The 27570-nt window shown below is 41.5% G+C and overlaps 1 protein-coding gene across 1 annotated transcript in view; it reads right to left on the minus strand.

Moving 5' to 3' along the window:
* Positions 1 to 27570, minus strand: part of LOC116985242 (ATP-dependent translocase ABCB1-like) — a 172758-nt gene that overhangs the window by 55595 nt on the left and 89593 nt on the right. Inside the window, exons 17-20 of the mRNA XM_033039890.1 lie at positions 26186 to 26290; positions 22715 to 22792; positions 17285 to 17368; positions 13648 to 13851 (exon numbers count right to left, since the gene is read on the minus strand). Coding sequence (XP_032895781.1) covers positions 13648 to 13851; positions 17285 to 17368; positions 22715 to 22792; positions 26186 to 26290 — 471 coding nt within the window. The remainder of the gene's footprint in view (positions 1 to 13647; positions 13852 to 17284; positions 17369 to 22714; positions 22793 to 26185; positions 26291 to 27570) is intronic.

A 27570-nucleotide genomic window follows, 5' to 3' on the forward strand; every position in this document is an offset into this window, starting at 1 on the left:
AAAGAATTACAAAGATACATTAAAAAATTGCATATTAGCCTAAAATATATATAAGCTGTTGCACCAATGGCGTCTTAGCCTAGAAGTGAATCTATAGCAGCTTTTCAGAGGGCTGACTAGGGCTTCAATTATGTGGTTCTCTGATTTGTCCAGGCGACACATAAAACTAAACATCAGCTGTCTTAAGAGTGCCTCACAGGTTGGCACTCTAGTGGACACAAACAATTGACTGGCACTATGCCACCTAGGGACACGAAGTAGCAACCTCATTGCATCATTGTATGCAACCTTAAGCCTCTGCATACTCTTTTTCTTATAATTAGACTACAATTGAGCAGTATATAACGGTGTGATGTAGGTTCTGAACAGGGAACACTTCACAGAATCAGAGCACATATAAAACTTCCTTATAAGCATGTTGGCTTGAAGATAAATTTTACAGCGCTGTCGGTAGAGGTCTTTGTCATCCTTCCAGTCATCAGATATGACATGACCTAAGTATTTAATTTCCTCACACACAGCAAGAGGACTGTCTGACAAATAAAAGGTCGGAAAAGTTGATTCCCTGTCCTCAGCGCTTCTAATTACCATTATGCGGCTTTTCTTAGCGTTATACTTAATGTCATAATCAAGGCCATACTGAGAACACACCTTCAGCATCTGCTGCAGCCCAGCACTATATGGACAGAGCAGGACCAGGTCATCTGCATACATCAGATGATTAACAATAGTGTTGCCCACAAGACAGCCAGTTTTTAGCCTATTTAACTGATTTGACAATTCGTCCATATAAACATTAAATAAAATAGGAGACAAAATTCCTCCTTGCCGCACTCCGTTACTAACACAGAATGGAGCAGATACAACATTGTCCCATTTAACGTAAAACGTTTGATGGGCATACCAGAACACTAAGATTCTCACTAAGAATTTAGGGGCACCTCTATTTAGCAATTTTACAAACAAGTGTTCATGGTTAATTCTATCAAATGCCTTGGACGCATCAATAAAGCATAGGAATACAGATGAATTCAGGCTTGTGTACCTGAACACAATCTCTTTAAGAGCACAGATACACAGGTCAGTTCCATGTTTTCTTTTGAACCCAAACTGATTGTCAGTAGTAAGGACATACATTTCTAGCTTTGTCAGCAGTATTCTCTCCAGTACTTTAGATAAGATACTGGCTAGTGCAATAGGTCGGTAATTATCAATACTGTTGAGCCTACCAGCCTTATCGTTAATCACAGGCACTAGCATTACAGACATAATATCATTTGGCAAGACACCATGAACCAAACAGCCATTAAAGCACATGGAAAGCAAAGGGCAGAGCTTTGAGACCTGATATAAGACTTGAACCTAATACAGAAATGATTATCTTTGGATCAATGGAAGATGGGAATAAGCTAAATACGTTTCAAAAATCTCTCCTTAATTATGGTTTAATAATGGCAAAAAAACATACTTAAATTTTGGAAAAATGCATCAACACCAACGCTCAAAATGTGGATTTCAAATATGTCGGAAACGGCATATCTTGAAGAAATGCGACTCCTCCTAGCAGGTAAAGCAGACCAATTCTTATTGATTTGGTCTCGTTTTATCGACTTAGCATATGGTGCAACACAACCATAGAAATCAAATGTTTCGGAATCAGGTGACGGGTGGCCAAGAACATTAAATAGGTATATTACTTTCAATCTCCTTTTTTTTCTACTTTGTTTCTTTCTCTTTCTCCTTTTACTTCTTCTTTTCTATCTCTCTCTTTTCGCGTATGTCTTTCTTCTTTCGGGCTATCTTACTATTTCACGCACCACTATGATAATCTCTCTTTTTCTACTCTTTTCTTCCTGTTTTATTATTAAATTAAAAATAAGAAGTTGTATACGACGTAATATGTCAATAAGTATTAGGTACTGTGGTACCACATTATTGTACTTACTTCTAATAAAAATAAATAAATAATACAAATTTAAAGATAAACAAATAAATAAATCGAAACAGCATAAGATCTCTGGTCTGGCCCAGAATTTGGGGAAGCATTAACCAAAGTACAATTACAGATTAATAGTAATTCTTTGGGAGAGAGTGCGGTGCCAGCAGAGAGCTTGAGTTAGAGTTAGGAAGAAGCATCTCCAAGGAACTGAATCAATTAACTGAAGGTCATCAGTAAAACATTGAAAATATACTGCTAAAACAGTAATAAAAACACCCAGAAACCAAAAACAATAGCAAATAATCAATTTGGTTTTTGACAGACCTCAATTAACTGTTTAATGAATTTGCAAAGATGGTAAATGGCACATATATTAAAATGGTCATCTTTAGGTTGGCTATTGAAATCTTTTAGAACTCATTTGGCCGGAATAGGGAAATCGAGAACCAGAGGACATAAGTTTTAAAAGAGGGCAGAAAAGATTTCTTTTTTCTTTTAAAATCTTTTTATACGTTTTTATTTTCAAAAACAAACACAAAACAACATAGGGATCAGGATTACATTAATAGCAGGTATAACCTAAATACGAGTCCAGTGTCAAAATACACATTGAATATAGACCTCCCGGTCTCTATGTAAATATAGTTAAGTGTTTAAAAGAGAACTTGTATATATATAAATACAAAAAGATAAAAAGAAACAAAAAAGACAAAAAGAGAAAAAGACAAAAAGAGAAAAAAGAGAAAAACAAAACCTCATAAACTAGAAAAAAAAAAAAAAACAGAATCTGGGCTGCAAAGAATTTCAACAATTTAAGTCCCTGTTTGTCGTCAAGTCCGTTCCACCGTATAAAGGTAAAATAATTATTATAACAGTTGTAGAGGGGACAATTTATGTTGTGTGAAAATGTTGAATAAAGCTTCCCCAAGTCCTATCAAATTTAACCAAGGGTTCAACACTGTCACTCCTAATTTTTTCTAAATGATATCGTTTCAGAGTACCAATGGAGTGTGGTTGGAGGATTAGAGTCTTTCCATTTAAATAAAATAGATCTTCTGGCAATTAATGTGGTTCTTGGTTCTTGTGGTAAAAGCAATCAGCCGATGGGCGGAATGGGACAGATGAGTAGAATCTAACATTGGTAGCCCAAAAATTGCAGTAATAGGATGAGGTTGTAAATCAATACCTAAAACTACAAAAATAGTATCAAAAATTTCTTTCCAATATTTTTCCAAAAGTGGGCAGGACCAAAAGATATGAGTCAATGAGGCCACTTCAGAATTACATCTTTCACAGGTAGGATTTACTGTATATAACCATAAAAACGAGCTAACTTATCTTTTGACATATGAGGTCTGTGAAACACCTTTAATTGTATCAGAGCGTGTTTTGCACACATGAGGAAGTATTAACTAACTGAAGAATCCTCTCCCATTTCTCTATAGGTAAAGAAATTTGGAGTTCTCTTTCCCAGTCATTCTTAATTTTATCAAATGTATCTATTTGTAATTTCAAAATCAACTCATAAATAGTCGTTATTAAACCTTTCTGATAAGGGTTCAAATGTAAATTTTTTTCCAAGATTTCAGTTTGATGTGGTAAGGGAAAAAAGGGTAGAGTAGCCTTCAAAAAATGTCTCATTTGTAAATATCTAAAGAAATGTGAGTTAGGTAGATTATATTTATTGGAGAGTTGTTCAAAAGACATAAAACAACCATCCAAAAACAAATCACGAAAAGCTGCCAATCCCTTCCTCTTTCCATAACAGAAAGGCTTGATCAGTACTAGGTTGGAAGAAAAAATTAGATATGATAGGACTCGATAAGATAAAATCATTCATTCCAAAAAACGTACGAAATTGAAACCATATTCGGAATGTATGTCTTATTAATGGGTTAGTCATATATTTATTCAATCTCGTAATTGTAAAAGGTAACGAGGCCCCTAGAATAGAAGCCAATGATAGCCCTTGCATAGAATCACGTTCAAGATTTATCCATCATGGGCATTGGCAGGGCTCGAAATTAACGGTTGCCCGGGTGCCACTGACCACTGAAAGCGCCGCCGGGCAACCTAAACGGCGAGTCATTTTGCCCGGCTTGGCAACCAGATACTGGTTTGTACCGAAGACAGGCACAAAAAACTGGAGTAACTCCGCGGGTCAGGCAGCATCTCTGGAGAAAAGGAACGGTGACGGCTGTATTGCGTGGTAAAGATACTAGGTGCGGGGTGAGGAAGGGAATGACGGGTCCCGAACAGCGACTCCATCTCCACCTGCTCCCGCCCCCCGCCCGCCCTGATAGCGGCCGCTGCTTGCAAACCCGTGCTTTCAATACAAACCCTCCCGCACGTCGAGGCAGTGAGGAGGATTTGTATTGAATGCGCCGTTAGTGGGTTTGCAAGCAGCAGTCCTTATCAGGGCGGGCGGGATGCGGGAGGAGGAGGAGATGGAGCCGCTGCTGCTGCTGCTGCCCCGACCCTTCTGAAGCAGTTGCACTAAAGATACTATAACTATAGGATCTTTGAGCTGCACCGCTCGGCCCCGCATCTTGCTGTTGGCTGGCGGAGAAGGGAGGCGGTGGCGAGGAGTTCCCAACGGCCAAGGCAGCGGGGCGATGTTGTCCGAGGAGCGCTGACCCTCCTTCCTCCATACCTCGCCCCCTCTCTCTCTCTCTCTCTCTCTCTCTTGTACGCCCCCTCCCCCCCCCCCTTATCCTGGGACCCCTCCTCTCCATCCCGCACGCATCCCCATTACCGCTTCTATTCAGTCCTCACTGACATCCCCTGTGCTCCCCTCCCCATCTCCCCCCCCCCATCTATTCATCCTGCGCTGATCACCCTATCCACCTCACATTGATTCTCCTGCCACCCCCCCCCACCCCATCCATCCTCAACTGGTCCCCCAATTCATCCTGTACTTACCCCCCTTCCCATCCATCCTGCACTTCTCCTCCATCCATCCTGTACTGATCCTCCATCCATCCTGTACTAATCCGCGCATTCATCCCGTACTGACCCACCCTCCATTTACCCTGCATCTTCCGCTCATTCATCCTGTAGTGATCCCCCATTCATCCTGCACAGACCCACCGATCCACACTGTACTGACCTCCCCCCCCCCCATTCATCCTGTGCTGATCTCCCCCCCTCCCCATCCTGTACTGATCCTCGCATTCAAGAAGAATGGGGGGGAACAGTCTGAAGAAGGGTCTCGACCCAAAACGTTGCCTATTTCCTTCGCTTCATAGATGCTGCCTCACCCGCTGAGTTTCTCCAGCACTTTTGTCTACCCCCATCCATCCCGTACTGAACCCCCATTCAACACCACTGACATCCCCCGTGTTCTCCCCTCACAATTTTACCTACTCCAACCAACACGTACTAATTCACCTGCCTCAATCCATCCAGCACCGACTGCCTTCTAACCCCCCGCCATCTATCTACCCCACACTGATTCACACACCACACACCACACACCCCCCCCCCCCCCCCCCTTGAACCTATTGTCCTGGAAATGTCATGAGAGCGAACATTGACGATGTTTGATAACGGAATGCAATCAAATGTGTTTTAATTCCCACTATTTGTTGTAATCCATAAAGATTGATTAATTAAATTGTGAACACGTAAAACATTAAAACCGCAGTGTTCAATTGTCACTGCTGCCGTTAACGGCAAATCAATGCTCTTAATATGGAGTATCAGTACTGTAGTTGTTTAATGAGCAACATTCACAACTATACGTACACATATGTTACCATGGTCCAGGATTTATTGACACAGGTTGATCATACGCTGAATAATCCAACCACATTTTTGTTTGGAAGTGGAAAGAACTAATAGAAATTGCATTCATTGCAATGTGTAAAAAGAGTTGAGATACTGTATTATAATTTTTCTGCATGTCATTGTGGGATATATCATGTTTTGATTGGTGAATGTGTTTAGTTTGTGACTTTATTTGAAGCAGAAATAATATGTGAATGCTTCATTGAGTATAATTCCGACTGGTAACTATGCACTTCGTCCGAGCACATTATCGCACACGTCATGCAAGCCATCTTAAATGACCACTTAAATTGTCATTTGGCAACCTAAAATGCTGCCGAGGTTGCCCGGCTGGCAACAGGGAAAAAAAATTAAGTGAGAGCCCTGATTGGGTATCTTCTAAATCTTTTGTCCAAAACGTTAGATAGCGAGCATTAACTGCCCAATCGTAGAATCTAAGGTTCGGTAGTGCCAAACCACCGTCTTTTTTTGATTTCTGTAAGTATTTTTTACTTAGTCTGGGATTTTTATTCTGCCATATATATTTTTGGAGTCAATAATATCAAAGAAAGATTTAGCAATAAAAATTGGTATCGTCTGAAATAAATACAAAAATTTAGGTAGGATAAACATTTTAATAGCATTGATTTGGCCGATTAAAGATAAGGTGACCATTTAATAAACTGTTGTTTGATATGGTCAATTAGAGGCTTTAAATAGATCCTTGTGTTTCTTGGTAGTCTTAATGCTTAAATAAGTAAAACATTCGGTAGTCAATCTAAATGGAAACTGTCCATAATTCAAAATTAGATTGTTTAATGGAAAAAGCTCACTCTTACCAGAAAAACTATTAAGTAATGCTACTATTGTCGGAATAGATTTCTCTGGGTTAGAGATAAATAATAACAGATCATCTGCATAAAGGGTTAGCTTATGTGTCTGATTCCCACGGACAATACCAAAAATATTAGGGGATACCCTAATAGCGGTGGTCAAAGGTTCCAAAGCGATATCAAACAGTAAAGGACTTAAAGGACAGCCCTGTCTAGTACCTCAAAAGAGCCTGAAAAAAGAGAATCTCTGATTATTGGTAAGTACAGAAGCCTGAGATATTTGATAAATCAGCTTGATCCAAGAGATAAATTTTGGACTAATCTTAAAATGTTCAAATGTATTGAATAAGTATTCCCATACTACTGTATCAAACGCCTCCTCACCATCAAGTGAAATGACACATTCTGGAGTTTTATTTGACGCTGTATATACGATATTCATTAATCTCCTAACGTTAAAGGATGATTAACGATTTTTAATAAAACCTGTCTGGTCTTCAGAAATAATATGCGGTAAAATATTTTCCAATCTCATAGCTTATATTTTGGAGAGAATTTTGGAATCTACATTTAACAGTGATATAGGTCTATATGATGTCACTTCAGTAGGGTCTTTTATCTTTTTTAAGAATTTAAAAAATACATGCTTCATAAAAGGATTGTGATAATCTATTCATTAAAAAGGCTTCTTTAAAAACCTTGCATAGCCAGGGAGACATTAAACTTGAGAAATACATTAAACCGGGAGCTTTACCAGAATTCATCGAGAGGATTGCTTTCTGTATTTCTTCCTCCGTGATGGGTTCGTCTAACAACAGAGACTCATTATGTGGTAAATTTAGTAAGTTCCGTTTCTTTAATAACTCATGCATTATATTGGAATCAGTAGGAAATTCTGATTGGTATAGGGAGGTATGAAATTCTTGAAAGGATCTATTAATTTCATCATGGTCTACTGTCAATGTACCATCCCGTTTACTCAGTTTAATAATCTGACGTTTGGCTGACACAGCTTTCAACTGATTGGTGAGTAATTTGCCAGATTTATCGCCATGTATATAAAATTGACTTTTGGTTTTAAGTAGCTGATTCTCAATCGGTGATACTAATAACAAATCATGTCTCAATTGAAGTTCAACTCTATCCTTATAGAGCTCTAGACCAGGAGCTTTTGAATATTTTTTTATCACTTTCTTTAATCTCATCAGCCAATATACGTATTGATACCGTAGCATCAAAGCCCGGACAACCAGACTGCTAAATAGCTTCCTTCCACAGGCTGTGAGGCTGCTAAACAGTCACTCCACCTGATTCTGCTGCTTTGCACTGACAATTTAATAACTCTGGCACTGGCCACTAAATCAGCTGCCATGGACATTTTATGACTGTTTTTACTGTATTTTAATGTTGCTGTATTTACCTGCACTCTTTAACTATATGTACTGTTTCATCAGGGACTGGATTGTTTTTATTATGTGTGAAATGTTTAAGTTCTATGTGCGATGCTCCGGTATTCCGTGGGAAACGTCTTCTCATTTTGCACTGTACAGTTGTTGCTTTGCAAGATGACAAGTTGCAAGTTGATTGATTGATTGATTTCATTTTAAGTTTTTTTTTTTCAATCCCGCGGAGTATGAAATAATTTGTCCATGAATATATGCCTTAAAAGCTAAATCAGCTACAGACTGCACCATTGGATATTTCTTCAGTAGAGTTTGTTAAGAAGAAAAAAGCAATCTGATCTTTAATAAAATTAACAAATTTAGATCTTGAAGCAGAGTAGTATTAAATCGCCATTGTTTAGCACTAAACGTGGAATCAGGTAGTTTAATTAATAGTTTCAATGGTGCATGATCAGAAATAGCAATTGCATCATACTCACACACAGCGACCGATGAAACTAGCCGAGTATCTATTATAAAGTAGTCAATCCTAGAGTAACTATGATATACATGAGAGAAAAAAGAAAATTCTTTATCATTTTGGTGTGGGAATCTCCAGACTTCTAACATTCCAGAGTCAAGTAAAAAATAATTAATAAAACTAGCAGATTTATTTGGAAGCACATGATCAGATGCAGATCTGTCCATTGAGGGGTTCAAACAGCAGTTAAAATCTCCACCCATTATCAAAAGATGTTCATATAAATTAGGAAAGGAAGCGATTAGCTGTTGAAAAAACTCAGGGTGATCAATATTAGGTGCATAAACATTCACCATAACAACCTTTTGGTTATGAAGAACACCAGTGATCATCAAAAATCTATCATATGGATCAGAAATTGTTTCATAATGAACAAACAAAATTGAGGAGTCAATAAAAATAGAGACTCCTTTCACCTTTGCCTGTGAATTTGAATGAAACTGCTGTCCTTGCCAAAACTTAAAGAATCGTTGATTGCCGTCTTTCCTTACATGAGTTTCCTTAACAAAGATAATCTGAGCATTTAGTCTACGAAAAACAATTTTTTTCCTCTTAAATGGTTCAGACCATTCACATTCCATGAAAGGGTTAACTAGGGTTAATTTCTTAGAGCATAACAGTTCATGATACTGGAAGGAGAAGAATCTAAGGCAGAGCCAGAAGTGACGACATTTCAACATTTTTGAAGTTCAAATTCTGCATAGATAGAAAAAACTAAACTGAACGCAAAAGTCCCCCCACCCCCCCAACCCACCCATGCAAAGCCCGGAACTGACCAGTAGGCAGTCAGTACGCTACCTAATCCCTCCCCTACCCCCATCTCTCCTAATGACAGCACCCAATGTAAAAATAAGGCATATTTACCACTCAATAGCCAGAACAAATTAATGTTATGGTTAAAACATGCATGTTAACTTTGAAAAAACAAGTGCTACTTCATATTATTTATCCAAGGTCAAAATATGAAAAACAAGAACTGCTTCACTTTGTTTGTTTAAAGACAGGGGAATACTAAAATTCGAAAAAGTAATTAAAGAATAACTCATCCAATTAAATTCTCATTCATTTACAAAACGATATATTGTCAAAATAGCAACAATAAATGTCCAATTGTAACTTAATCGACTATCAGTAACTCCCCGTCGCGGCTTCAGCCCCATAAACCTCCAGAAAGCTGGAAGCTTCTTGCGGATTGTTAAAAAAATCGGTTGTTACCATTAAAAAATCGTATACGCCGTCTAGCTGGATACGTCAAGGCGTATACGCCGTCTAGCTGGATAGAGCAAGGCGGGGCGCAGCTGTTTACGCCGTCTAGCTGGATAGAGCAAGGCGGGGCGCAGCTGTTTCTTAAACAACTCAGACATTACATTATTGTGCGTTATCCAAAATTGGAAGATTTTCATAGTGCTCGGTGTTGAAAGTCTCCTTTATCATTTTGGAGGCATATTTTATAACATTATCCCCTTCTTGACCTTCAGGCAAACCAACAATTTGCGAATTCAGTCAATGGCTTCTGTTTTCCAGATCCATGTTTTTAATCTTGTATTGCCCGAGTATTTTCATTCATTTTCCGTTCCAGTTTTTCAATCTTCAAATCTCTTTCCTGGCCCAATGTTCGCAAGTTATCAATTTGTTCCTTCTGTTCATGAGATTAATCTTGTAACATAATCAGCTTGTCTTGAACTTCCTTCAATTTGCTCGAAATTCCTTCCATCATTCCTTCCAAACTGCAGAATCTTGTTTTGATTTGATTTGATTTGATTCAATTTAATGTCATTGCACTTTTCAGTGCAACGAAATGGTTTAGCCTGCAGTCATAACATAGAATAAATAACAAACACTCAACACAGTTTAAGTCCCAAAGTCATTGTCTCTTCCCTCCTTGCTCTCCCTCTGCGCTGAGGCAATCCAAGCCTCCGATGTTGTGACCCCGCCGGGTGATGGTAGGTAAGTTCCGCGGCTGAATCCGTGCTCCGCAAACGAGCCGGTTCAAACTCCGCGGCCCAGGGCGGTCGAAGCTGCCGGAGCTGCCGTCCTCCAGTCCAGCGGACGCAGCTGTAGTTGCGGGAGCTCCGGAAAACAGAACTCGAGCTCCCGATGATGTCGTCCACTGGCCCGCGGCCGAGCCTCCGAGGCTGCAAAGTCGGGTCGGACGTTGGGTCGCACCGCAACCACAGCCCCGAAGTCGGCCAGCCTCGCGTTGGTAAGTCCTGGCTCTGCCTCCGCAGCCTCGAGGTCGGTCACAGTTGGAGGCCGCCAGCTCCGCGATAGGCCTCAGCGCAGACGGAAACGGAGACGGGGGATACGGCAGAAAAGGTTGCATCCCCCCCGAAGGAAGAGTCAAAAAACATACCACACCCACCCCCCCACACACACACAACTAAATAAACCGAAATAAACTGTAAAAACGGTACAAGAGAAAACAAAAAACAGAAAAGGCAAACGGACTGCAGGCGAGCCGCAGCTGCAAGGCAGCGCCGCCACTTCCGGTTGTTTTCATTTCTCCGTTCATTTTCGATATTGCTTCTAAGATACCAGAGTCAGAAGCAGCGTCTTCCCCACGCTCCTTCCTTGGAGAAGCTCTTTTTCCTCTTGTCTCTGTCCTTTACACGATTGAAGGATATAAAAGTGTTATTAACACTTTAATAAAGGTTAGACCATGCCTTGAAATCAAGTAAGAACAAGTAACATTGAAAGAGTGGTAAGCAAGAAGTTAAAAGTTAAGGAAGCAAACAAAGTTACAACCCAGCATGCTGCCACTAGGAGCCGCAGAAAAGATTTAATAGGAAGCTGAGGGGTAACATTTTTGCACAAAGGGTAGTGGGCATATGGTACAATCGCTAGGAGAAGGTAGTTGATGCAAGTACTATCATAACATTTAAGAGACATTTGGACAGGTACATGGATAGGATAGGTTTATTGGGTTGCACGGGCAGGTGGGACTAGTGTAGATGGGACATGTTGGTTGGTGTAAGCACGTCGGGCAATAGGGCCAGTATTGACGGAGTATAAAGGGTCTGTCTCACTTGGGCGACCTAATCCGCGAGTTCTGGCGAGTTTGCCCTCGACTCATACTCGCAGCATGGTCGACACAAGGTCGTAGGAGGTCTTCGTAGTCGGGTTGTCCCACTGTACGAGCTGATTCAAGAGTTCTCCCGAGTTTCCCGATTCGAACTCGGAGAATTACAGTAATAGCCGCTCGTAGGTACTCAGGGCTCTTGTGGACATTTTTCAATATGTTGAAAAATCTTCACGAGTCTTCCCGAGCTTACTGCGTTTCCCGAGTACCTGCCGATAGCGTTACGAGTCGCTAAGAGACGTCCCGAGCTCTGACGTACCCACTTCTTACATTCTACGTGCTTACCATGAGTTTGATTTTTTTTTTAAACTCGGGAGAGCTCTTGAATTAGCTCGTAGTGGGACAGCCCCTTAACTCTCCTTCATGCTCGAGAGTGGTCTCCGCGTACTCGAGGCCTCAGCTAGGTCGCGCCGTTGTTTTCAATATGTTAAAAATTGAACGCGAGTAAAAAAAGGTCACCATGGAAACAATCGATACTTTTTTTCCTCGTAGGTTTAGTCGTAGTAACCACTTGGACCACAAAAACTCAAATGTCAGGCTGTTATTCATTGACTACAGCTCGACGTTTAATACCATCATCCCCTCCAAGCTGGATACCAAGCTCTCAGATCTCGTTCTCTGCGCATCCCTCTGCAATGGGATCCTCGACTTCCTGATCCATAGACCAGTCTGTCCGTATTGGTAGAAACGTGTCATCCTCGATAACAATCAGCATGGGAGAACCTCAAGGCTGCATGCTCAGCCCCCTGCTGTATTCACTCTATACTCATGACTGTGTAGCCGGACATAGTGCGAACTCCATCATCAAGTTCGCCGATGACACCACTGTCGTGGGACGAATCACTGATGGTGACGAGTAAGAGTATAGAAGTGAGATCGACCGATTGACCAAATGGTGTCAGCACAACAACCAGCAAAACCAAGGAACTGATTGTGGACTTTGGAAGTGGTAGTATAGGGACCCACAATCCCGTTTATATCAACGGGTCGATGGTGGAAAGGGTCAAGAACTTCAAATTCCCGGGCGTGCATATTTCTGAAGATCTTTCCTGGTCCCAGCACACTGATGCAATTATAAAGAAGGCACATCAGCGCCTCTACTTCCTGAGAAGATTACGGAAAGTCGGTATGTCAAGGAGGACTCTCTCGAACTTCTACAGGTGCACAGTAGAGAGCATACTGACTGGTTGCATCGTGGCAGGGTTCAGCAACTTGAACGTCCAGGAGCGGAAAAGACTGCAGAAAGTTGTGACAACTGCCCAGTCCATCATAGGCTCTGACCTCCCCACCTTCGAAGGGATCTATCGCAGTCGCTGCCTCAAAAAGGCTGTCAACATCATCAAAGACCCACACCATCCTGGCCACACACTCATCTCTCCGTTGCCATCGGGAAGAAGATACGGGAGTTTGAAATCTGGAACATCAGGATCAGGAACAGCTACTTCCCCACAGCCATCAGGCAATTAAACACAACATCAAACAAACTCTGAACTATAACAGCCTATTACACTTTATCTGTTTATTTATGTGTATATATATGGTCTATGGTATATAGACACACTGAACTGTTCTGTATTTATGCTTACAATATTCTGTTGTGCTGCATGACAATAAAACTCTCTTGACTTGAGTCAACATACATTGAACAACAAATAAGTATAACTGGAAAAGCACACTCGCCCCAGCATGGTTGTTAAATGGGATGCTACTGAAAAAGAAAATTGCTGGAAACAATGGTCAGGTAGCACTTGTGGAAGGAGCAGCAGTTAATGTTTCAGCTTGCAGACCTTTCATCAGAATTGTGTTAGTTACTGTGTCTGCTTTATTCATCTCCATCCTGTTTTCTCGCAGACCCCATCATTAATAGTGCAGATAATGGGTCTTGACTGGCCATTTCCCTCCACAGATGCTGCCTGACCCATTGAGTTACTCCAGCAGTTTGTTTTTCACTTCAGATTCCTGCATCTGCAGTCCCTTGTGTCTCCCGTAAATTTCTATCTCCTCCAAAAGATACAAAAATACTGTCTGGAGTTAAATAATCACGATCTAATGTTAAATAATGTCAATGCCCACAAAATTGTTTACCCCTCTCATAACTCACGCACTTTTCCAGCATTTTCCAGTTCCTCCCGATCCTTGGTGGCATGACCAGTGACCATTCGCATCTGTATCACTCCTGAAATTGCCACGATTGGCACAATGGCTAAGACCAACAGAGTCAGTTGCCAGCCATAGATGAAGGAAATAATAATGGCACATCCAAGATTAGATACATTCTGTGCAACCGTAGCAAGTCTGGCACCAGTAGCCTATAGTAACGACATGAAAACAGCAGGTTGTTATTCATTGACTCATACAAGATTGAACAGGCCCTTAGTCCAACTGGTCCATGCAAATAATAGGTTTATTATTGTCATGTGTGCCAAGGTACAGTTAAAAGCCTAGTTATAGGACGATAAGACATATGAGCAGATTTAGGGCATTCGGCCCATTGAGTGTACTCCTCCATTCAATCATGGCTGATCTAATTTTCCCTCTAAACTCCATTCTCCTGTCTTCTCCTGTAACCTTTGACGCCCTTACTAAATCAATATTTTATTAATTTAAGTGATTTTTTATTACAAGCTTGAGAAATGTTTTTTAAATATGTGGAAGAAATTGCATGGCCAAATTTCTGTATATCGGGTTATTTTTTAGTTTTGTGTAGTTGAGGTACAGCGCAGAAACAGCCCCTTTGGCCCACCGACCAGCAATCCCTGCACATTAGCACTATCCTACACACCAGGGACAACTTACATTTATATCCCGCCAATTAACCTACAAACCTGTACGTCTTTGGAGTGTGGGAGGAAATCGAAGATCTAGGAGAATACCCATGCAGGTCTCTGCACAGGCAGCACCCGTAGTCAGGATTGAACCCGGGTCTCTGCTGCTGTAAGGCAGCAACTCTACCTCTGCTCCACTGTGGGGAGACTCTGGATGTACAACTGTTAAAATATGTGTTCAATTATTTTTAATTAATAACCTGAAATCTTACAACTCTTTTCCTTCAAATATTCCTCCATGAGACGAATAGATCGGGTAGATGTACAGTCTCTTGCCCAGAGTATGTAAATCGAGGATTAGGTTTAAGGTGAAGGGGAAAAGATTTAATGAGGGGTAACTTTTTCACGCAAAGGGTAGTGGGTGTTTGGAACAAGCTGCCAGAGGAGGTAGTTGAGGCTGGGACTATCCTGACATTTAAGAAAAAGTTAGACAGGTACACGGATAGGACAGGTTTGGAGGGATATGGACCAAACGTGGGCAGATTGGACTAGTGTAGCTGGGACATTTTGGCCGGTGTGGGCAAGTTGGGCCGATGGGTCTGGTTCCACACTGTATCACTCTATGACTCTAAAAATTAAAACTAGTGCAAAACATACTTAGGAAAAAGAAGTCCATGATAGGGCAAGAGGTGGTCAAGAGTGTACTGTTGTCGAGGTAGGATTAGGGTTGTGTGTGTGTGTGTTTAAGACCCTGATAATGTAGGAAAGCAGCTGGTTGTGTGGGACTTCAGGCCCAATGGTAACAGTGAGATGAAGGCATGGCCCAGTTGATGATGATCTTTGATGATAGATGCCATCTTCTTGAGGCAGCACTTTATGTAAATAATCTCGATGGAGGGGTGGGTTGTGTTTGTTATGGACCGGGCCGAGCCAACCACTCTCTGCAGCTTCTTGCTTGCCTGTGTATTGTAATTGTCACACCAGGCCATAATGCGGCCAACCAGGATATTTTCTACTTTACATTTATTGAAGTTGTTGGTGTATTCGGTAACATGCCAAATCTCTACATTTCAAAGCAAGTTGAGGCTCCTGAGCTCCTTCTTCATGATTACATCTATGTGCTGGGCCCAGGACAGGTTATCCAAGGTGTTAATGTACAGAAATTTGAGGCCGAATTCAGCTGGACCAGGGGTGGGGAACCTTTTCATGTTGGAATGCTGCATTAAGTTAGCTGTAATCTAATAAGGCCGCATCCAAGAAACTTCAATTAGATATACTTCAAAATGTACATTCTTTTGTAAAAATCTAACTACTATGTACTAACTTTAAAAAAAATGTTAATTTGAAAGTTAACTAACTTTTTAATGACTTTGTTGTAACTGCTTTTAGTGGGAAAACATTTGAATATTTGGTTGCAACATGGAGGTACGCAGTTTCAACTGATCTTCTAGATGAGTATCCGTCATTTATGACGTTAAGAGCGTCTTGATTTGGGTTCGGTAGCAGAATGTAGATTCACAGCACAGTGGTTGAAAAGCAAGAAAGCAATTTTGCCGAAGATGTGGGTATTCTATTGCATTTTTCCATATGTCAATCGGATCTTTCTTAGCTTCAAATAAGGATTTTAAAATGTCATCATCTAAGAGCTCAATCAATTCCATCTGTAGTTCTTTAGGATCCTTGGAGACATCAACTAGGTGAGATTGAAATGCTAATTTGCGTGTGATGTCATGATTCCCAGTCAGTGAACCTTTCATTGTATTCTTTAATTTATAAGTCTCCAATAGCTGTGTATTCTTTAAATGATTCACATGAATCCTCCTGCTCATCAATGACCTTCGCTAACTGGGGAAAATGTTCATCCGAAATTTTACTTTGAAGAAGTTTTGAAAAAAGATAGCTTTTTTCGAAATGCTTGGATTTTTTTCCTCGTATCATATATAGACTTAGTTTTACCTTGTAAAGAAACATTAAAGTCATTTTGCTTTGACATATCACCACACAGAAATGCAGTATTTCTATAGAAATCTTCTTTCAATAATTCACATTGCTGATTCTGTTCTTCGTTAAATTTAACTATCTGTTCTCGCAAAAATAAAAATGTTGCTAACACCTGTCTCTGCGATAGCCAATGCACTTTACAAATGGAAAGCCAAATGCATTGCTATCAAAAGTTGATAATACTGAAGACTGGACGGCCAGCGGACTCTCTGCGACATTTTTCCTCTCGTCAACCAGCCTCAGACGGTGGTGGCGCCAGTCAGGCAGGGAGGTTAACGTACATTCTAGTCGCATTATAACTAAATCATGAACATAACAGGTGTTAAAATAGCCCTCATGACTTAATAATGTTTTAATTGTGGCTGTCAGTCGGGGAGGCTTATTTCGTTGAATCTTCGTTTACTCTTTAGTATTTTAAATACATTCATTTTAAGATTAAAATAAAATTAATAAAAGACGAACAAAAACATATTAATAAAAATAAAGGGTAGACAAAAATGCTGGAGAAATTCAGCAGGTGTGGCAGCATCTGTGGAGCGAAGGAAATAGGCAACGTTTCGGGACGAGACACTTCTTCAGACAAATAAGAAGACGAGACAAGACGAGTCTGAAGAAGGGTCTCGACCCGAAACATTGCCTATTTCCTGTGCTTCACAGATGCTGCCTCACCCACTGAGTTTCTCCCACATTTTTGTCTACCTTTGATTTTCCAGCATCTGCAGTTCCTTCTTAAACAATAAAAATAAAAAGATTTGTTCTACAAAATTTGGATTCATTCAAAACGCCACACTTAATGGCCTAGAAGGTCGCATGCGGCCTGAAGGCCGTGGGTTCCCCACCCCTGAGATGGACAGTCCCTTCTTGTGCCGCACTCTTCTGAGGCTACCTTCAGCAGTTACAGTTAGGTTTCATCAGATTAAGATTCATATAATTGAAAGGGTTTGCTAATACCATCTGAATTCTTATGGATACCTACCCCCTTAACTTGAGATGCATCATTCACAAGTCTGGTTGTTAACGCTCCGGTACTGTTTTTCGAATCATCATACCAGCTAATATCCTAAAAAAAGTACACATCAATCAATCAGTTTCATTTTTCACTAGTGTCCAGAACTAGAGATCATAGCCTCAGAACAAAAGGACGTTTCCTTCGGAAGGAGATGAGGAGAAGTTTCTTCAGTCAGAAGGTGGTGAATGTGTGGAATTCTTTGCCACAGAAGGCTGTAGAGGCCATGTCAGTCGATATTTTTAAGGCACGGATAGCTTCTTAATTAGTACAGGTGTCAGAGGTTATGGGGAGAAGGCAGGAGAATGGGGTTAAAAGGAAGAGATAGATCAGCCATGATTGAATGGCAGAGTAGACTGGATGGCCGAATTCTACTCCTATTCCTTATGACCTTATTTATGCACATAAATGAGAGATGGTCATCAGACTCCAAAACACGAGTTCTATTTACTTTGTTGGGAATGCTTAGAAATATACTTGGAAATGGAATGTTATTCGCACATGTACAGCAATATAGTGAAAAAAACGTTATTTACTGCCATCGAGACAAGTCGTACTGTAAAAGGGAGAAAAAAGAAAACAGACTATAGTGTTACAAATGTTAATTGAGAGAAGTTTTATTAAACTACAAAATGGATATTGAAATCTAATTAATACTGAAATCTGCATAGTTCCGCAAGGCTACATGCACATTGCTACTTCAGTAAATAATGATGAATGTAAACAATCGTATAAACATAGAAAATAGGTGCAGGAGGAGACCATTCGGCCCTTCGAGCCAGCACCGCCATTCATTGTGATCATGGCTGATCATCCCTATCAATAACCTGTGCCTGCCTTCTCCCCATATCCCTTGACTCCACTAGCCCCTAGAGCTCCATCTAACTCGCTTGCCAGGAAGCTACAGAATAACAACCTTACTAACTTCTGGAAAGAGGTCAGAGTAATGAATAACAGCAAAACACCCCTACCGTCTGACATTGAAGGTGTTAGTAGCCCAGACAAAATAGCTGAGAGTTGGCGTGAGCACTACTGTAACCTTTTTAACTGTGTTAAAAGTAACCCAGTTAGAATCAATCATGAACTTATTGATCTCTGTAGATATGGTAGTTAGGGCAGCTGATGTCTATGATGCCATTAACATGTTGGATAACAACAAAGCCTGTGGTATGGACTGCATTACTGCAGAACATCTAAAATATGCCAGCTATAAGCTCTGCCCTTTGCTTTCCATGTGCTTTAATGGCTGTCTGGTTCATGGTGTCTTGCCAAATGATATTATGTCTGTAATGCTAGTGCCTGTGATTAAAGATAAGGCTGGTAGGCTCAACAGTATTGATAATTACCGACCTATTGCACTAGCCAGTATCTTATCTAAAGTACTGGAGAGAATACTGCTGACAAAGCTAGAAATGTATGTCCTTACTACTGACAATCAGTTTGGGTTCAAAAGAAAACATGGAACTGACCTGTGTATCTATGCTCTTAAAAAGATTGTGTTCAGGTACACAAGCCTGAATTCATCTGTATTCCTTTGTTTTATTGATGCGTCCAAGGAATTTGATAGAATTAACCATGAACACTTGTTTGTAAAATTGCTAAATAGAGGTGCCCCTAAATTCTTAGTGAGAATCTTAGTGTTCTGGTATGCCCATCAAACGTTTTACGTTAAATGGGACAATGTTGTATCTGCTCCATTCTGTGTTAGTAACGGAGTGCGGCAAGGAGGAATTTTGTCTCCTATTTTATTTAATGTTTATATGGACGAATTGTTAAATAGGCTAAAAACTGGCTGTCTTGTGGGCAACACTATTGTTAATCATCTGATGTTTGCAGATGACCTGGTCCTGCTCTGTCCATATAGTGCTGGGCTGCAGCAGATGCTGAAGGTGTGCTCTCAGTATGGCCTTGATTATGACATTAAGTATAACGCTAAGAAAAGCCGCATAATGGTAATTAGAAGCGCTGAGGACAGGGAATCAACTTTTCCGACCTTTTATTTGTCAGACAGTCCTCTTGCTGTGTGTGAGGAAATTAAATACTTAGGTCATGTCATATCTGATGACTGGAAGGATGACAAAGACCTCCACCGACAGCGCTGTAAAATTTATCTTCAAGCCAACATGCTTATAAGGAAGTTTTATATGTGCTCTGATTCTGTGAAGTGTTTCCTGTTCAGAACCAACATCACACCGTTATATACTGCTCAATTGTGGTCTAATTATAAGAAAAAGAGTATGCAGAGGCTTAAGGTTGCATACAATGATGCAATGAGGTTGCTACTTCGTGTCCCTAGGTGGCATAGTGCCAGTCAATTGTTTGTGTCCACTAGAGTGCCAACCTGTGAGGCACTCTTAAGACAGCTGATGTTTAGTTTTATGTGTCGCCTGGACAAATCAGAGAACCACATAATTGAAGCCCTAGTCAGCCCTCTGAAAAGCTGCTATAGATTCACTTCTAGGCTAAGACGGAATTGGTGCAATAGCTTATATATATTTTAGGCTAATATGCAATTTTTTAATGTATCTTTGTAATTCTTTGTACTGTTTGATGTGTTATATGGACCTGTGTCTGAAATAAAGCTTTAATAATAACTCTCTCTTAAATCCATCCAGTGACTTGGGCTCCACTGCCCTCTGTGGCAGGGAATTCCATAAATTCACAACTCTCTGGGTGAAAAGGTTTTTTCTCGCCTCAGTCTTAAATGACCTCCCCTTTAATAACCTCCCCAATTTTCCTTTAATTCCCCTTTAATGACCTCCCCAAAATAAAAAAATCCCTCCAGTTTGATGACCTGGAAAAGATCATCCATACATTCCTCCTCCCGCCTAGATTACTGCAACTCCCTTTACACTGGCATCAGCCAATCTTCCCTGTCCCGCCTGCAACTGGTCCAAAACGCCGCAGCGAGACTCCTGACTGGCACCCGAAAAAGGGACCACATCACCCCGATCCTGGTCTCTCTCCACTGGCTCCCTGTGCGGTTCCGTATAAACTTCAAGATCCTCCTCCATTTCCACAAAGCCCTCAATGGGCTTTCCCCCACCTACATAAAAAGTCTGCTCACCCACCACTCCACCTCCAGGCCACTCAGATCGGCCGACTTGGGGTTGCTGAATATCCCACGGTCTAGGCATAAGCTCGGGGGCGACCGCGCCTTTGCGGTTGCAGCCCCTAGACTGTGGAACAGCATCCCCTTTCTCATCAGAACTGCCCCCTCCATCGACTCTTTTAAGTCAAGACTAAAGACTTATCTATACTCCCAAGCCTTTCCTGACATCCTCTGATTGAGGGCTACATGTATATATGTATGTAGTTTGTTTTGTTGTGCTATTCTTATAACAAATGTAAAGCACTTTGGCCAACGAGAGTTGTTTTTTAAATGTGCTATATAAATAAATGTGACTTGACTTGACTTTATTCTAAGACTGTGGCCCCTGGTTCTGGACTCACCCAACATTGGGAACATTTTTCCTGCATCTAGCTTGTCCAGTCCTTTTATAATTTTATATGTTTCTATAAGATCCCCCTCATCCTTCTAAACTCAAGTGAATACAAGCCTAGTCTTTTCAATCTCTCCTCATATGACAGTCCCGCCATCCCAGGGATCAATCTCGTGAACCTACGCTGCACTGCTTCAATCACAAGGATGTCCTTCCTCAAATTAGGAGACCAAAACTGTACACAATACTCCAGATGTGGTCTCACCAGAGCCCTACACAACTGCAGAAGAACCTCTTTACTCCCATACTGAAATCCTCTTGTTATGAAGGTCAACATTCCATTAGCTTTCTTCACTGCCTGCTATACCTGCACGCCAACTTTCAGTGACCAATGTACAAGGACACCCAGGACTCGCTGTACCTCCCCCTTACCTAACCTAACCCCATTGAGATAATAATCTGCCCCCTTATATTTGCCGCCAAAGTAGATAACCTCACATTTATCTATATTATACTGCATCTGCCACGTATCTGCCCACTCACTGAACCTGTCCAGGTTACCCTGCAACCTCCTAACATCCTCTTCACAGCTCACACTGCCATCCAGCTTTGTGTCATCCGCAAACTTGCTAGTGTTGATCTAATTCCCTCTTCCAAATCATTAATATATATGGTAAATAGTTGCGGCCCCAATCAAAGCCAGTTGAATATTTTCTCATATATGGTCACTCTGAGACAGACTAATTTATTTGTCATTAGTGCAGAATCAGGTTCAAATCCTTCCCTCTCACTTTTACTTGCCTCTATACTCTCAGTCCTGATGCAGTGTCTTAACCAGAAATATTAATGATCCTACAGCAGTTGACAGCACCAACTGATGTAGAAAGTTTCACCATACTCATTTCACATGGTCACTCCAACCAACATAGAAAATGATGGTGTTACCAAAGGAGTTCACACAATTCTGAGGCAATCAACTGCTCCAACCATTTTCAATGATCTTGGGCAATGAGGGCTGCCTCCTGGTTCCAGTTCATGAGGACTAAATCCAATACAATCTTCAGCAACTGATGCAGAGCACACAAATGAGAGTCACAGAATAACCCAAAAAAACCCCAAGGTGCCTGAGCAGAGGATTTATAATGGACCTGGAGATGCACCTTACTGCACTCCAGATTCCTCACTTTGACACAACTCATGGAGACCTCTACAATCTCATGGATATCACGACAAGAGGAGGAAGAATGTAAAGGAGGAGGTGGATCAGGTAAGAGGTAGCACAAAGGCACTCTCCATGGGCACATGACAGGAACCAGGTTAATCAACTGTGATTTCAAGTAAGAAGCAGAGCTATCCGCAACACTGCTGAATCATCTTGAATAAACTAATTAAAAAGCAAAATAAATACTTTGAATTTTGCGACAGCAGAAATTCTAAGATGTTGTCAGTTACATCAAGCGATGGTGATAATTTCTGAGAGTTTCATTGTCATTATTACCGCAAAATTCTTTGCTGAAAAATACGCGGAAACGGGCCCTCCGGCCCACCAGGTCAACGCCAACCAGCGGTCCACACCGACCAGCGATCCCCGCTTATTAACACTATCCTACATCCATTAGGGACAATTTTAACTCTTACCAAATCAATTAACCTGTACGTCTTTGGAGTATGGGAGGAAACCGAAGACCTTGGAGAAAAACCACACGTCATGGGGAGAACATACAAACGCCATACAGACACCCGGGTCTCCGGCGCTGCATTTGCTGTAAGGCAGCAGCTCTACTGCTGTGCCGCCCTGATTCACTTGATTCAGTACCATCGCCTGAATCCAAAGTTGAAGAATAAGCTAATTTTACTTTTCTCATTTACAAAGTAAAAAACTACAATTAAGCTAAATATTTAAATATATATGGCAAATTAATAAAGGTTAACAAGCTTGTTAATAAATTACTTTTACCTGTCGCATCATCGCCTTAAAGGCCATGGATCGTATCCTCAGAGTCAGTATCTCACCAGACCTACCAAATGTGAATCCCTGTCGACAGAAATAGAAACATAGAAACATAGAAAATAGGTGCAGGAGTAGGCCAATTGGCACTTCGAGCCTGCACCGCCATTCAATATGATCATGGCTGATCATCCAACTCAGTATCCTGTACCTGCCTTCTCTCCATACCCCCTGATCCCTTTAGCCACAAGGGCCACATCTAACCCTCTTAAATATAGCCAATGAACTGGCATCAACTACCTTCTGTGGCAGAGAATTCCAGAGATTCACCACTCTCTGTGTTAAAAATATTTTCCTCATCTTGGTCCTAAAAGATTTCCCCCTAATCCTTAAACTGTGACCCCTTGTTCTGGACTTCCCCAACATCGGGAACAATCTTCCTGCATATAGCCTGTCCAACCCCTTAAGAATTTTGTAAGTTTCTATAAGATCCCCCCTCAATCTTCTAAATTCTAGCGAGTACAAGCCGAGTCTATCCAGTCTTTCTTCATATGAAAGTCCTGACATGAGGATAACATGAGGATGGTGAAAGTACAATTATTGGCACCAAAATCAATCTTGAAGCTCAAGTCAGTTTAAATGAAAGATAATTGACATGAAAAGTTAACTCCGTTTCCACAGTTATGTCTCCCTTCCTCCAATCCCTGAACCTTTCGTAGCATTTCCTCTTCATTTAAAATGAGAAAATACGATAAAATCTTGGGGAGATTGCACAAGAATTCTGTAAGAACTAGAAGTCCACAAAGCAAACATTTATGGGACCATGGAGTGTGCATGCCACCAATATCCCTTGAGCTACTGCTACTTGCTTTCCTTTTGAGTTTGGTAATGCCACTAGAGGCATCCTTCACTGGGATGAACCCTTCACTGGGAAGCCTCATGATTCATCCACTGTTCTTCCAGAAGAATAATCCATTGAGATTTTCAGGATCATATTGACCAGGATTGCAGGATCCCTTTAGAACCTATATATTTTTTAAGAGGTTTTGATCACAACTCATATTAGGGAATTAGTTATGATTATTGGGGTGCTGACCATTAGACAACAAAATGTAGGAACATTAAAAAAAACCCAGCAGTGTTCAAATTGGCTTTTTGTGCCCTCCCCATCCTTTAGTAAGACCCTATCTTTTATTTAAAGGACCTTTCCCACACTGACCTTGATTTTGTCAACCTAAAATTCTACTAATCTCTGTTTTAAATAATTCAACAACTGATTCTCCACAGCCCTCATGAGTAGAGAATTCCAAAGATTCGCCGTCTTATGGATGAAGATTTTCCTCTGCATCTTTATTCTGAAAGACCAACCCTTTACTGTGAGTCAATGACCCTAGTGAGCGTGTAGGTTTATTGTGAGAGGGCAAAGATTTAAAAGAGGCAATTTGCGTAAGAAGAGGAAGGTGGGTGTTTGGAACATGCTGCCAGAGGAGGTTGAAGAGGTACATCTAATTATGAAGTTTAAAGATATTTGGACAAGTATATGGATCGAAAAGGTTTAGGGGGAGATTGGCCAAATGTAGGCAAATGTGACCAGCTCATAAACAATAGGCCAAAGACATTAGGTGCAGGAGTAGGCCATTCGACCCTTTGAGCCAGCTCCGCCATTCAATGTGATCATGGCTGATCATCCCCAAACAGTACCCCGTTCTTGCCTTCTCCTCATATCCCCTGATTCCGCTATTTTTAAGAGCTCTCTCTTGAAAGCATCCAGAGAATCCGCCTCCACTGCCCTCTGAGGCAGAGAATTGAACAGACTCACCACACTTTGTGAGAAAAAGTGTTTCCTCGTCTCCATTCTAAATGGCTTACTCCTTATTCTTAAACTGTGCCCCTGGTTCTGGACTCCTCCCACTTCGGGAACATGTTTCCTGCCTCTAGCGTGTCCAAACTCTTAACAATCTTATATGATGCAATGAGATCCCCTCTCATCCTTCTGAACTCCAGAATGTACAAACCCAACTGCTCCATTCGCTCAGCATATGACAGTCCCGCCATCCCGGGAATTAACCTTGTAAACCTACGCTGCACTCCCTCAATAGCAAGAATGTCCTTCCTCAAATTAGGGGACCAAAACTGTACACAATAGGCATCTTGGTTGGCAAGGATGAGCTGGGCAGAAGAGCCTTTTCCCAGACTGTAAAACTATATTTCTAGGATTCAATGACCCCTGGTTTTAGATAGGTCAGCAAGGGGAAACATCAAATAATTCTGTACTTTTCAATAGGTCACATCTCTCGCTCTTCTAAACACAAGGGAATTGATTGGAATTAGTCCAATCGCTACCTCAGGTGTCGATAATAAGCAAACCCAACCCTGCCCACCCAAAACAGTAATCTCCTTTAACATGGAAATTTGTGCTCCAAGCCAAAAATAGGGCCCAGTTCTCTTTAAAAGCCATCTACATCTCAAGCCTGGACAGTTTTGGACCAACCTTCTTTATCGCTCCAAAGAGAACAGTCCTGAAATCAGTCTGATTAACATTCAATGTACTCCCTCTATTGCTTTGGACCTAGGGAACCACACATTCATCCGCATATTAGGCCTAGAGCTTTTGATTTAAAATAAGCAAGATATAATGTTGCAAAGAGAGGTTTGCAATTGAGTTTCTTGCATTGCTCAAGGCATTTGGACCTACTGTAGCAGCGCCCGCAGATATCGAACCCGGCATTCGGAAGCCGCGGTCACGTGACTCGGGAGGGGCTGCTGTTTTGCGCATGGTTTTGCTTTCGCGCCACAGATGTTTTGCTGACCACCGTTGTGATCAGACGTGTTTGCAGAGACCTGTTTGCCAAGGAGCGAGGGTGTAAATAAAACCGTTCAGACAACTTGGTTGTCGTTTCCTGCATCCGCGAAACTACTTTATTTTTGTGGGTCGCAGAATAGCATTTCTACTTAAAAAGATAGGTCAACACTCCAGTAATCCTTTCCGGTCCAGCTTTTAGACAGCATTGCAGATTCTGAACATTCATAACTTTTAAGACAACTGGGACACTATTTATGGCTAAGAGCACATATTTCCATGTTAAAGGAGATTACTGTGTGTAACAGTTTGCGATGGTCGGTGTGGGGGGGGGGGAGCTAATTACGGACACTGCGGATAGGGACTGGGATCATTTCAAAACAATCAACACATCTGCTGGTAAAGTAGTTTCAGGTTATTAACCCCATTTTAAGAACACCACTACTTCAATAACAGCAGACAGAAACTCTGAAATTATATCCCAGTCTTTCGATGGGATACGCAAATGCGGATTTAATCAATAACAAATTAAACCAAGTGCATGATATATGTTATATATGTTATATATGACCCATGCAAGTTTTGCTCCTGCAGTTTGTGATGTTATCTAAACCTTTCAGCTTTGTTACCCACTCCATCCAGTATCTCACTTATTGAGCATAAGGTTCTTTAGCACGTACCTGAATAAAAAAAGTAACAAAGGAGATACCTCCTAGTCCTAAGAAAAGTAGGGAATACAACGTAGCCTCACGACGTACAACATTCTTGTCTGTGTGCGCAAAAACCTGTGTGGGTGAAAAGAAATATAATCAACTAGTGATTGTAAAAAGAAAAGAACATAAGAAATAGTCTGATGATGTTCCGAGCCCAAAACTAAACATAGAGGTGGACAAAATCATGAAAGGAACTTGCCCCAAGTAGAGGGATCGAGAACCAGAGGGCATAGGTTTAAGGTGAGGGGGGGAAATATTTAATAGGAACCTGAGGAGTACCATTTTCACACAAAGGTTGGTGGGTGAAAGGAACGACTTGCCGGAGGAGGAAGTTGAGGCAGGTACCTTTGCAACTTTAAGAAACATTTAGACAGGTACACGCTTAGGACATGTTTAGAGGGATATGGGCCAAAGGCAAGTAGGGGGGACTGGTATGGGTGGGACACATTGGCCAGTGTGGGCAAGTTGGGTCGAAGGGTCTGTTTCCTCGCTGTAAGACTCTATGACTCTGCTCATGTTCTCAAGTCACATGGCCTGAAGGGCCTGTCCCACTGACGAGACTTTTCAGCAACTGTCTTTGACCTTCAAGCTCGACGGCACTCGCCTGAAAAACCTCGAGCTGGATCGACCGTCAGCATTGAAACCGCGAGCTGGATCGACCATCAGCACACACACACACGCACAAACACACACACAAACACATCGCAAAGGCGGGGGGCAGGGAAAGCGGGGGAGCGCTGTCTGAAATTTACACCCATGATGAACAGGAAGCTAAACGACAGCTGGCACAGTGTACGGTAAGTCCTTTAGAGAGCGCGGGGGAAGAAGAGGAGAGAAGTGTAGAGGAGGAGAGAGTAGGGGAGAGAAGGGGAGAGAAGGGGGGGGGGGGGGGGGGTATAAGGAGTGGAGACACTTTTAAGAAGCCACACAACTTTTAATAAAGTTTTGCGGGGATTTAACATGACCGGTCGGTTTCCCTTGGTTCTGAAAACTCCAATGAGCCAATTAAAATGCCCAGTCAGCAAAGGAGATTGCCTATGGCTACCTCGACTGCCTATAACTACATAGCGACCCCACTACCACTGCACTACGAGTTCAAAAGAACCATGCCGACCAAATTTTACTCACGGAAATTTTTTCAGCATGCTGATACATTTTCCTCGACCAAACTGAGGCCGCGAGTATGTGGGAACTTCCCTCGTGCATGAAGGACCTCCTAGGACCATGTGTCGACCATGTTGCGAGTTTGAGTTGAGCGCAAACTCTTCTAAACTCGCAAATTAGGTCCCTGTAGTGCGACAGGCCCTTGACCTGTATTTTGTGCCTTTCATTGGTAAACCAGCATGTGCAGT

The sequence above is a fragment of the Amblyraja radiata genome, chromosome 2, assembly GCF_010909765.2.
Source record: "Amblyraja radiata isolate CabotCenter1 chromosome 2, sAmbRad1.1.pri, whole genome shotgun sequence".
Lineage (NCBI taxonomy): Eukaryota > Metazoa > Chordata > Chondrichthyes > Rajiformes > Rajidae > Amblyraja > Amblyraja radiata.